The 13,339-nt window shown below is 40.3% G+C and overlaps 1 protein-coding gene across 2 annotated transcripts in view; it reads right to left on the bottom strand.

Moving 5' to 3' along the window:
* Positions 1-981: 981 nt before the first annotated feature.
* Positions 982-13,339, bottom strand: part of IL20RA (interleukin 20 receptor subunit alpha) — a 29,158-nt gene continuing 16,800 nt past the window's right edge. For both annotated transcript variants that reach the window (XM_054568947.1, XM_054568948.1), the window contains exons 3-7: positions 8,700-8,878; positions 7,359-7,534; positions 6,641-6,785; positions 3,903-4,042; positions 982-1,998 (exon numbers count right to left, since the gene is read on the bottom strand). In XM_054568947.1, the coding sequence (XP_054424922.1) occupies positions 1,207-1,998; positions 3,903-4,042; positions 6,641-6,785; positions 7,359-7,534; positions 8,700-8,878 (1,432 nt within the window). In that variant the 3' untranslated portion in view covers positions 982-1,206. The remainder of the gene's footprint in view (positions 1,999-3,902; positions 4,043-6,640; positions 6,786-7,358; positions 7,535-8,699; positions 8,879-13,339) is intronic.

Raw genomic sequence — 13,339 nt, forward strand, 5'->3', positions numbered from 1 at the left:
ATGTGGCCTAGCAATCCCTCTCACAGGTACCTACCCCCAAAACTTAAAAATATTCACAAAGTTACATGCACCCTTATGTTCATTGCAGTATTACTCACAGTGGCCAAGACATGGAGACAACCAAAATGTCTTCCAATAGAGGGGCTGGATAAAGAAGATGTGGTGCATATACACAATGGAATACTACTCAGCCATAAGAAAAGATGAAACACTACCAATTTGTGACAACATGGATGGACCTTGAGAATATTATACTAAGTGAAGTAAGTCAGTCAGAAAAAGCTGAGAACCATGTGATTTTTCTCATATGTGGTATATAAAACTGAAATGCATAGACACAGACAACAGTATGGTGGTCATCAGAGGGAAAAGGCTGGGGGTAGTAAAGGTTAAAGGGGGCCAAATATATGGTGACAAAAGACAATTTGACTCTGGGTGGTGGTCACACAATGCAACATAAAAATCATGTATCACAGAAATGTGCGCTTGACACCTACGTAATCTTGTTAACTTATGTCACCCCAATACATTTAATTAAAGAAAAACATTTCCAGAAATGAGTGTAATATTCTATTATAAAATGTGGTGTTTTCTTCAAACACCACAAAACACTTCAAAAAGCATGTGATATCAAGAAGCTCTGTGCTGATTTGTTCACTTCGCGGAGATATTATTATGATTTAGTGGTGGGTTAGGGTCCTTAAATGTAACCAGTTTACCACCAATTTAGTGATATTTGCATGTTTTAAATATCTCATTCTTCTAACGATAAACCACATTCTAAAAAAGTAGTATTTGTGACATGAAATATTTTTTTACAGTTATATTCTTAAATGCCCAGAAAATAATTGTCGAAGTATGCTTATTAGAAAATAACAAAGAGGCCATAGTACATCCACCTGAATACATTCTGCATCCAATCTGGCAGACGTTCTGGAACCCTTACTGAATGCAATGCAAGGGGTCAGCCATGGTGCTCCGGGGCCTGCTGTCCCTGTGAGAGCCACATAGGCACGAACCAATCGCCCATATGAGGCAGAATGAAACAACTGCTATGAGGAGAAAGAGGAGAAATAAGTAGTTCTCCCTGACACAGAAAAATATGGGTAAACTTCTTTTATCCCAGGTGCTTTATTGTTTTGTCACTCAATTGTTCACACACACATGTCTTGTAGTAGGGGTCGGGCAGAGAGGGAAGTTTGGGTGTTAGTCTTCCATTTGTACATATAATCCCCATTCTTCCAAAAATTGCATTAGATAGGTTTCATCTTCTTCCAGAGGCTTGTCTGAAGCCTGATCCTCATAAAGTCTAGACAAAAGGCTCTCACCTGGGAGTTCCTTGTACTCAGGATGCTCACAGACCTCTGAGTCATGTTCAAAGTCACATAGTGAAGGTATAAACAGCCTGCCAGTCTGAGGGTCCCAGTCAACCAGTGTAGTCAATGGCTCTTCTTCTGGCCCCTCTTCTGAGTCCACATGCTCTGTTGGCAGATGGTCCAAGTCTCTGAGTTGAGGGGCATACGAATACAGTACTGTGTGTAGGCCCGAGTCCACCAAAGCTGTCTGTCGATCAAATAATTTTCCTGGTAGGAACACCACCTCCTGCAAACTGAGCTCTTGATCTCCAGGCCCCACAGAAATGTCAGTAGTTCTTACATCATATTCATATTCAACAACCATTTTATCTGTGGGCATTGTTCTGCTGAGTGACTCTTGCTGGGTCAGGAGAATCTCTTTGGGGCTTTCCTCAGCGTCACAAAAACTGTCCACCAAATGTGAAGCATACCCTAAGTGTTTCACCCCCATTTCCTCTTGATGTGGCTCCTGGTCCTTGCCAGGCTCATTCCGGTCTGATACTTCATTGGTCTGTTCCAGCACACTTATATCCTTATGAGAAATTTTAGAATCTTCCAAAATATTGAGGGTTATAAAGTTAACCACAACTTTCTCAGCAGGTACAAAGAATCTTTTGTCAAGTTCATTTCCATAAATCAAAATCTAGAAAGAGAGAAGAGAATGGTTTTCACTTTAAGGGAGACATTAAAAACAACTGTTGAGTACAACTTATACTGTTGTCAGATAGTTTTAAAAGTCTATTCTTATCAACTCATGGAAGTGAAAGTTATGCTTGGAATATACAGAAAATCTCAGTTATGTGGAGGCAAGAGACCCAAGACACACGAAATGCATATGGAAGTGAAAAGAGTTTCACTGAATGAGTATTTGTCCAGGTCAAAGGGTGTGACTGTCCCCTTCTCCAACTGGCTGAGGAAATTCAGGGAGTTAATTTCTTCAGCCTTGGTTTTTAATTCTGCAAAATTAGAATATCTGCCACAAAAGGAGTGGTGAGAACTTAATTGAGATAGAGATTTTGAAATTGCTTTGTTAATTATAGTTTACTATGTATTTGTTAATAAGCTGTGGTTACCTGGACATAAAATGTGGATGAGCATGAAAACTTGGTGGAAAAAGGAAGATAAGAACACGAGTAGGGATGGTCTTACTTACTTCCATCCATATTCCAGTCTAGTCATGCTATAATGAAGCCAAAGAAGGAAGTCCATTTGCCAGTTTATGGCAGATACAGAAACTCTCAATCAGGTTAGAAAAACTTGTTTAGTATTAAAATCTTGCTGGGGATATGTGGGAGGTGCCTGTTTAGATGGCCAATGATGAGTTACGTGACAATCCTCATTGTCTAATCTATGATATGATTTCATTTAACATTATGAAACAGATCCTTCAGTTTCACTCTTTTACAATTTTTTTGATTCCAAAAAGTCACTTGTGTTCAGTTCTGTGAATTTTCCTCCCAGAAAAGGTCTCCCAATGCCATTAAAGAGCTAACTCTGAAACCTAAAGGCAGGCAGTTTCACTGAAACTTTTTAAAATATAAATAACAGGAACACCTGTATGCTTCATTTACATGTGAACATATATTTTAATACTTCCCAAAGAAATAATTTTTATTGTTTAACTATGCTCAGCCTTTCAAATCCCTTCAGTGCATGGTCCGGAAGCATAAGGTTTATTCCTTTTTCCTTTCTTGCTTCTCCTCACCGTGAATGGTGAAGTCCTGGCCATTTGCCTCCTATGTCTGCTTCCATTCCGTGTCTTTGCCTCCAGCCCTCCATCCCACTCTCCTCCTTTAAGATGCACATCTTCTCTTCTAGTTGCTTTATTTGTTTCTGCTAGTCTCATATCCCCTGATGCTGTCCTAGACCCACTCTGCAGTTGGATCTACATAAAACACGGTATTGACCATGACACTCCCCATGCAAAACCCTCCAGAGATTTCTTTGCCAACAAAAAAAAAGCCCAAGCTCCTTAGAACAACAGCCCAATTCTCTCATTATCTGGTCTTCCCACCCACTCTCCAGTCTCATCTTTCATAGTTCCTCATTAGGAACCTTAGGATTTAGCAATACTGTGTGGTTTACCAAACAGCTACTCCTGTTGTTTCCTCTGCTTGCGGCAGGTCCCTAACTCTTACTCACCTTTCATAACCAAGCCTAGGCATGAATCTCCTCCTGATCTTCCATGTAGGATTTCAGTGCCCACCTACATCCCCAGTGCCTGCTTCCACCTTAGCAATAACATACCATTTTGAAATTCTTGTCTCCAACTATGCTTGAACCTCTGGAAGGGCATGACTTAATTTCTCTCATACTCTAAGACCTAGTTTAATCTGGTCATTAAACATAAAATCTTTGTCAAAACTAAGGAATCTTTTCCTCTTTGGTTATCTAGTGAGTTAACCAAGTAAGTGTTTTTTAATCCATCAACTCTCTGACCTTAAACTCCCTCTGCCCCTAAAAGGAATGGTATCTGTTTTAGAGTCTCCTTTTCTATCCTCCTGCAGGTGTGTTGTTATAACAAGTCCTGCCACGCTAAACACTCACCAAATTTGCTGGGTGTTTCTCTTTGCCAACATGGATGTATCTGTACACGGAGAAGCCCATCACAGAAAAGATAAAAACAGTAACAGATATGGGCAAAACATACCAGAAGATGACTTTAACCTTCCGTGCTGGTGTTTGATCTGTAAAAAACGGGGAAGGCAGATGTAATTTGGTGTGGTGGGAAAACACTGGCAATGTAAAGAATTCTTTGGGCAGATAGATTGCTTACATTTAGGAATTCGGTTTTCTCATTTATAAATAATGTTATAAAGGCTCTCAGAACACTTGCTGTCTCTGACAATAGCTGGTCTTACGGAACCGTCAGGCCTGCCTCAGATCTTCACAGTAAGGCTATGTTAACAAGCCAAGCCAAGATATATTCCACTATGTTATGTTTGGCTATGAGATTCATGCTGGTTTTTACATTTGAAGGTAAAGGTACCTGAAATTCAGGCAGCTCACAGCATTCCAAGCCAGGCAACAAAACTTGCTTGTAAAGAACCCGCTAAGCAGCCCCACTTTCCCATGCCACTCATTTGACTCAATCTTTTTCATACATTCAGTAGAGAACAGGAATATATGGTGTCGCCTTCTATGTGACCAACGGGACTATCCGTGTGCTGGTTGACCAGACCTCCGGGGTATAGCTGGAGCCTGGGGATGTGTGTAGGGAGGTGGCTGCGCTGGTGTGCCCTGAGAGAGGTTTTGATGTGCTGTTGGTTTGTGATGAGTAAAAGTCCATTGGGGCAAAGACAGACCTGGTGAACAGTTTTAAGAAAAGTGGTCCTGGCCCTCCATTGATTAGAGTATACAGTTGATGAACAGGGGTCAGTGTGACTTTTATTTGTTAAGCTTCTATGGGGTTCTTGAAAGTTGTGATGGTTAATTTTATGTGTCAATTTGTCTAGACCATGGTACCCAAATATTTAGTCAAACATCATTCTAGATGTTTCTGTGAAGGTATTTTTTTTTAAAGACGAGGTTAGCATTTGAATTAGTAAACTTGAGTAAAGCAGATTACCAGGTATGGGGGTCCAGCTACAGGTTCTTCTACCCTGAACAATTCCTGAGGAGCACATCTGTCATCGATTGCACAGAGAAAGCTGCCACCACCACATTGCAGATGTTGCAGGTGGCTGAGCATCATCTGCTCTTACTTTAGGCTTCAACTTAGTCCAGTCCTCCTGATACCACCCCTGATCTCTGGACGGAACTCGCCCCAATTAAAAGGGGCCAGGACAGCAATGGCAGGTGGTACTTAGTGTACACTAATACATGTTGGCTACAATAAGCCTAAGAAACTGTATCTGTATTTTAGGGATTGGAGGACTATGGAGAACAGTATTTTTCAAATAGCCCCAAAAGAGATAATACTGATTTTTTTTAAGTTGTCATAGTAGTGTCTTAGAAAGGTATCTGGGTTGATTTAACCGCTGGGATATCATGGAAAAGGTCATGAAATGGTGCCTCCTAGTACTTTTGTTACCTTTCTTAAACTGCTTAGGAAGTCACTCTGCCTGCTTACTGGGAAGTATTTAATTTAATCTGCATTCTAGTTGTTTAGCACAGCCAACAGTTTAAATGACTTCCACTGGAAATGCAATCCTACTATTTGGCCACTAATAAAGCTGTTAGTAAACAGAACACTTTATCTAAAACACAAAACTGATTTCTTCACTCCCCTTTGTTTTGGTTTTTGCTTGCTTAGCATTTTAGTTTTATTTGACATGTGGTAGAGAATCCTTCATTTGAAAGGGAAAGGTATGATAAGGATAAAGATTAAAAAATAAAACTTTTCACTTTTTATTTGTGCTCACAAAACTCTCTTTTCATTCACCGGGACACTTCCGTCATGAAATGTGGGAGGCACGAGGGAAGAGGAGAGCAGGGGTCCTGTCACCCACTGTTCCTGTCCCGCAGCTGGCGATGGCACCACGGCTTGGGGGAAAAGGTCGTACCATTTGTCCTAGCCGGCACATTTGGAAGAGAGAAGCATGGATGAAGAAGAGCCATTCAATAAAGGTGAACTTTAAGATTTATTTTAAATTTTCATGTTTTCAGTATAAGGTCCTTTCATGCCTTAGGGGGAAGAATAATTAAACAAACGCCAAGCTCCTAACTTTATGTCTCCTAACAGGAAAGAGACTCTTGACAACCAAGATTAGAACACATGAGAAGGAAACAAACAAAAGAAAGGAGAGAAAAGCAACTGTAAGAGTGAGATAGTAATTACTGATTCGTGGATCCCAGACTAGCCAGTCAGTGATACATGAACACAGCTTGCGGAGCCTGTCATTTGTATTCCTGAGGAGGAGCAAAGCCTTCTGTCTTAAGGTGTTTGTAAGATAATGCTTTGTTTCTACCAATAAAGTTACTTGATGTTCTTGAAGAAGACCACAGAACTTCTACTGACCAGAGTGATAATAATTTTAAAAAAGAAAAAAGATGTGTGTAAAAAATTCCTAATTGTTATTTCCTAAGGCAGAGGCTTGTTGGCAGCAAATGCTGGGCTGTGCTTAGAGTCCCCGAGGGGGCGAAAACACTCCCGAACATTGGCCAGGTCCACTGGCAGCGTCCCAGGCTGCTCGATGTGTTTCTGGTGGCAGCTGTTTTTGCCTTTGCCTCAACCTGTTTCTGAAAGAAATAGGTTTGCCAACACTTGGTCTACACTGCCACACTTTCTTCTAGTTTTATCAGACTTCCTTCCTCAGAGCAGCTGAGGTTTTTTTAAAGCTTACCTTTCAGAGTACTGATACACTGCTTCTCGGAAGGCTGAGCAAGGCGAGGAGGCCCAGGGACAAAGGACTCCACGTGGATGCAGTACAGAGTGTCCGGCTCCGGCCAGCTGAGCACCAGCGTGTGGTTGGTCGCCCACTGAGACCACTAGGTTAGGGAATTGCAAACAGCAGTTACAGGCAAAGGTTTCTAGTACTGCCCCAGACAAATAACTCTACAAGGATATAAAAGGACAAGATACCATGAAATCCTTTACTATGACTACAAGCTTCCTTTTCGGCAACAGCTTTAAAATATCCGTTTCCTTTAGCTCAGCAGAGCATGGTCAAGGACTGGAACAGGCTTTGGAACAATGCTAAGTAATAACATAAGGATGAGTTTCTTAATCAACTTTATCCTGTGTCCTTGCTAACATTTTTTTTTCCACTTTCTTGGAGAGTGACTGACAGATGTTATGCAAGTGAAAGCTGTCCATCAAATCGAGGTGGACAACTTCTCCAACAGCAACATCACACTCCATTAACAGTTTCTGTAGAGGAGATTTGAAGACAGTTCTTTAAGTTTCTACATAGCTTCAATTCTATCTTGGATGGCATCTCTTTGGAAGATCACATCTTCCCATTTTCATGTGCAGAGAATTAAAGCATCAGAGCTGCTTGCTCCAGCATTAACCGCAAAAAGTGGCAGGGACTATGGGCCCCCATTCCATTTCAGGCTTACCGTTCTGTTTGACTTAGTATCACAGATGGACACATTATACTTCAGATTAGGGTATATTTGTTGCATGGAAATGGAACTTTCTTCTGGATTCTTCTTCCACTTCTTTGGAGCAGTCAGAAAAACGGAAATGGATTTCTCATCAGCAGTCAAAGCAACCTCTGGTGGGCCAATTTGTGCTTAAAAGGGAGAGGAGAGGGAATTATGTTCAGCTGTAGAAATCACCTCAGATAAAGCTATGGTCTAATCCTACTGGGATCAAAGCTCCAAAGCCCAACCTCTTATTGGAGATGCCCCTAAGAATGCTCTAAGGTGGGTCCAAGTCACACCAAATCTTGAAGCAGGCATTTCACGTACCCTGACAAAATGTTAATATAGTATATCGAAGACGTGCATTTACTTAGTTCCTAGTCACATGAATATATAGTACTTGATACTGGTAAATACAATGAAAACTATAACACTGCTGTGACTTGAAAAATTGGTGATAAATAACATTAGTATGATTTGACACATGGCAAAAACCAGATGTGGAGAAATGAAGCATTGCTCCATCACCTTTGGAAATGTGATTGGAATGATTAGAATGAGGTTAGCCAAGTTTTACTCTAAATGTCCAGATACAATCCCTGTTGTAACTATTTTTATATAAATATAAACCCCATTCTTCGCTCTTGGTCTGTAGAGAGGCAGAGAAGGGGTGGGGGTGTTGCATTTGGATGAGGGCACAGTTTGGTTAGGTGCCCTCGGATCTAGAAGGGCACCAGGGCAAAGCCTCCAGCTTGGGGTCCCTAAGGAGGACGTGTAAATTTCATTATGGCAGCTCTGAGTGTCGCCTTTATCCAAGTCAGCTACAGATCAGGAATGGAATCATTACAAAGAAGGTACCAGGAAGACGTTGTCTTACTTCTGAGTTACACCTCCACCATACCATCAAGTTTATAACAAGAAAAGACTTAGTTTGGTGATCAGAATAATATTTAGTCAATCTTTTGGACATATTCAATGGTTTATAAACCCACAACATTAAAAAAAATTGGTTAGTTTCTCCTCAAATAACACAGGCTCCACTAAATGATAAAATAAAATTGAAATTGGATAATATTGGCATCCAGCATCAATTTGGGATCTGGGAGAGAGACAGGTCATGTGGCTAAAGCTTTCATTCTAAAGATGAGACTCCAGAATCCAGTGGGAGAGGCACCGTGGGCTGGTCACTCGCCAGCTGATGGACAGAGTGCAAGACAGAGCCAAGCAGGGCACTATGAGGCTGAAACTGTTAACACTATGGCATTAGATGAACATGATACTGATACGTGTTTAACAGACAAGTGAGTTACTTACTTTCTAAGAAAGGATAGAATCGTCCAGTTTCTGCCCATTTAGAACAATTAGTTCCCCAAACGGCCTTAACTTTGGCATAATATTGATGCTCATAGTCAGAAGTTTCAGCAGACAGATCACAGTAGGTCCTATTGATATTTCTGCATTCGGATTTATTCAGCCATTTTTTTTGCCCATATCTGCTGAGAACAAAACTGTGAATTAATAATGTGGCGCCCTCTATGCTTTTCAACAGGAAAAACACAGTCATTATATAAAACTGAATGGAACTTAAGACCTTCTCTTCAGAACAACAGAAGCGCCTGTCACTGAGATAAAAGGAATCTGCTTTGCTACTGGCAATTTTTTTTCATTAGCTGTCAGGAACATGAGTCAGAGTTTCTGTAATCACCTTTCTTTTCTGTGAGTTATAATGTGAATAGTACATTTTGCAAGTGTGTATTTTATTATTATTCTTGGGCTACAGTAAATACTTTACATATTGTGTGATCAATTCTTTAGCAATGGTATCTATGGAAGTTTTTAGTCCATCATGCATACTAAGGTGAATTTGATGGGTTGTTTTAAGAAAAATTAGTAATCCATTTTTTTTCTTAGAAGAAAAATTACCTTGACATTTTCATAAAACTTAAAAATCTACTTGCCTTTAAGCACTTAGGAGAAATTCACTAGATTGAAATACATGCCCAAGCCTGCATTTTCAATAATTATAATGAGGATGATAATGATAATATTAACTAGGTTGTTCATATTGATTTTTCCTTTCCTTCATTAAAAACACAACACCCATAGTAAATAGAGAGGGGGACATATTTTTAGGTGGGAGAGACTGAGGTATAGAAAGTTTAAGTGACAGGAGATAAGCCGGGGAAAGAGACAGGGTTGCATGGGAGGCTACTGAAAAGTTTAAAATGGGTTAGGGTTTTAGAAAGATAACTCTGGTCCTCGCATGGAGCGGAGCTGGAAGATGCTGCAGTAGTCCAGGTGGAAGGTGTAGGGGGCTTAGACAAGGAAGGTGGCAGTGGAACTAATGATAGGACAGAAGGAAGAAATATCAAGTCACAGGACTTGGTGATGGAGCAGATATAAGAGATGAATTAAGGTTGATGTCTCTTTCTGTCTGGGAAAAAATAGTATAATAGTGGTAACATTTACCAAGATAAGGAAGACTGAAGAAGAATGGGTTTGGGAAATGGGGAGTGGAAGGGAGGAAGAATAATGAATTCAGTTGACACGAGTGGCCTGAGGTATGTAAAAGACACCCGAATGCAGACAGCCACAGACACCGGGCCTCAGGAGAAAGTTGTGAGTGGGAGGTAGTGATTTTGAAATAAATGGCATAAAACTACTCTTTCAAGGTGTACGAAATTATCCATGCAGACAAAGCAAAGCCCAGGATAAAAATTTCAGGAGCATCAAGATTTAAAGGTTGGATACAAAGTACATTTAGAAATAGACAACAGTATGGGGCTTACCAGGGCGAACGGGGAGAGAGGGCGGTAGAAGAGGGGAAAGGGGGGTTAAAAAGTGATGGAAGGGGACTTGGCTTTGGGCAATGAACACAATATAATATACAGGTGATATGTTATGGAATTGTACACTTGAAATCTATAAAAAAAGGCAGCTAAAGAGAAGGAAGAAAAAACAAATATTACAAAAGCAAGAAAAGCACTTTTGAGTCTTTTGAGAGGCAGGAAATCTCAATTTTGTCAAGTGTTGTCAAAGATTAACAGTGTCTTCCCCTTTCAGAATATGGCAACAGATTCCTGGAAAAAAACAACAACAACACAACCTCCTGTTGCATGCCTATTGTAATTCATTAGAAATCCTTTAGTCAGATCTTGCTGACCAGCTTCTCCATCTGAGTGACCACCATTGCCCATGGGCGTTCAAACTTCATGAGCCACAGGAAGAAATACATTTTCCATTGCGATCCGGTTCACAAAAATCATACATGTATCTAACATACTAAAACAAAGGTTTTGTAAGATAACACCTAAGTTTTGCTGCGTGCCATGCATTCCATTATTTTCCATTCCAATCCGGTCCATACCATTCCACTTCCCATTAAAAATAACATTAGTTACGTCCCTCAAGGTTGATTTCATGGCCTGCTAACAGGTCTTGATGTGTGTTTTCAGAAATACTGCCATTGCCTGTTTGACCCTCCCTCCTCACACTTCCTCACTCTGCCAAGGGTGGGGCCACTTCCCGTGACAGGTGTTGATGAAGAAAATTCTGTTTACCAGGTTCCAGGCAAAATGCTTTGTAAGTCTGACAAGATACAGACATGAATTATTCAATAAATACTCCAGTGATGATATTTGTGCAAGGCAAAAAGTCAGGAGGGGCTCTCTGTGGTCTCTGACTGCTTTCTGGTAAAGGCAGGAAACATCTACCAAGTGCTGATTTTGCGTCAGACGGTGTTTAGTATTTGCATGCTTATCTCAATTATCATAGTATCCCTAGGAGGCAGGTGCCATTATTTTTTACCCCACTTTACAGATGAGGAAACTGAGGCTCAGTGAGATTAAGGGACCAAACCACTCAAGCTCATGTCATTAGTAAGAGACACGTCTGGAATGTGAACCACTTTTCCCTGATGCCAAAGCTTGAGTTTTTAGTGCTACACTATATACTTTTTACATTAAGTTTTTTTGGCAGATATAATTTAAACTTTTGTTCAGATTTCATCTTTTACTTGGAAACAAACTTCACTCAAAATAATATGTAACCCGCCCAAGATTACCCTGCCAGGTTCGTGGCTTGGCTGTGAACCCAGGGCTGTCTGACTTGAGCTGAGCTTGGGGACCTGCCAGTGAAATACACCGCCCTGTAGTCCTGTCCACCTGTAAGTCTGTTTTTAAATATTCTGTTTCAAAAGTTATGCAATCGAAATTATCTGCTGTCAGAGAGCAGTGATGAACCTGCCCATTTTTAAAAGTCCTTTTCTGAATCACAGAGACAGATAAAGGGCAGAGCAAGCTCTTTGCTCCACCTAATGGAGAAGGAGGCAAGGCCCCACCCCTGAGCCATTTCCCTTTGCACAGTGATGTCGTCTTTCCTAAACCCCAGCTCCTGGGAAGCCTCAGAAATGAGAAAGAGGGTCCAGATAAATGAGGTCACTATGAACAGCAGGTGAAGATTTCCACTGCCTTTGGTGGCCTGAACATTTTTCCAAAGATAAAAATGACTTGATTCTTTTTTGTTAATATGGTACATTTTTTTAAAAACTCAAACAATCAGAAAAGTAGGATCAAGAGAGAAATACATCACCCTGAAACCCATTACCCTGGGATATTTGGTATACATGATTCTGGACACCGCATTATGCTTATAGATAACCAGAAGGACAATTAGATAGCTGAACATATAGGTAAAAACTAGATTGTACCACACATATGGTTTTGATAAAAGTAGTACATTCAATTTGACTTAAACTTTAATATATAAAAAAGGTGAAACTATAGAAATTGCTATAGTTTAAATGTTTCCCCACCATAAGGGATATTAGTTCTTAAAAGATCTTTTAAATTAAGAAAATTGTTTTTGGAAAAGTATTGAGAGCTTAGATATTAAAATGAAGTATTTTCATTTTAGATCATATTTAATGGTTTCCTGCTACGAAAATCAGCACCCATGGTTTCTCCCCACATTTTGATTTGTCCTATTACTGTTTAGGATCAAACGTTCATGAGAAAGTTCAATGGCCGTACGCCCCATCACTATTTAGTCTCGGTTCTTCGTTTTGACTGCCGTGGTGCATGCTGCCAAGCTTAATGCTGTCCTCCTGTCATTCCTAAGCTCTTTGTTCACGTTCATCTTCTTTTTTTTTTTTTTTTAACATCAGGCGGCTATGATCTTTAGTTAGTGGTTCCCCTCACCCCCAGTAAGGTTTCAGGGGGGTGATATCTGAACTCCCCAAGTGCTTGAAAATACATCTGTTGGACTAGTAAGAGTCTCAGGCCTTATCTGTTTTTTCCTGAGAAGATCTATCACTGTGTTCTGCTGCGTGCTGCCAGACAGAAATCCCCCCCCCCACCAATCCGGCTTGAGTCCTGCTTTTGCTGTGATGTCCAGAAATCATTTCATTTTCTTAAAGTTGAATAACTTCCCCAAGACATGCCTTGCTATAGTTTTAATTAAATTTTGCTGGACATGATGTGTATTGATGATATGCAACTTGAGATAGTCATTATTACCTGGTTAACTATTACTATCAGTTAGCTATCATAAGTTTTAGAAGTCTATTTAACATTTTTATTTTTCCACCTTCTTTTCCCTAAGCCCTACACACTTGCTTTAAAAAAAAAAGTTCTTCCTGTGGTCTTAGAATGCCTTCTTTGAGAAGAAATTGCTACTTCTTCTCTTTAAGCTTTATCATTAGAAACATGTTTATGGATTCCAATTATGGATAATTATTTGTCTGAATTTTTCTTCTCCTTCCATGAAAAGGCTTTTCAGGAACTTTTAACTTGTGTTCTTTTTCCCCTCTTTCTCTCTTCCAGTAATTATGGACAGGTGTGGCGCTGGCTCCTTTGGGACTATTGCTCTTTGAATGGAGCCAGCTATTTTTAGAACATTAGGTGAATGGGCACAGGAGTGAGGGTCTGTCCCACACCTGATCGTGGAATCACACT

This window comes from Pteronotus mesoamericanus, unplaced genomic scaffold (genome assembly GCF_021234165.1).
Source record: "Pteronotus mesoamericanus isolate MK-2021 breed Mesoamerican mustached bat unplaced genomic scaffold, CSHL_Meso_final contig_20, whole genome shotgun sequence".
In the NCBI taxonomy this organism is placed as follows: Eukaryota; Metazoa; Chordata; class Mammalia; order Chiroptera; family Mormoopidae; genus Pteronotus; species Pteronotus mesoamericanus.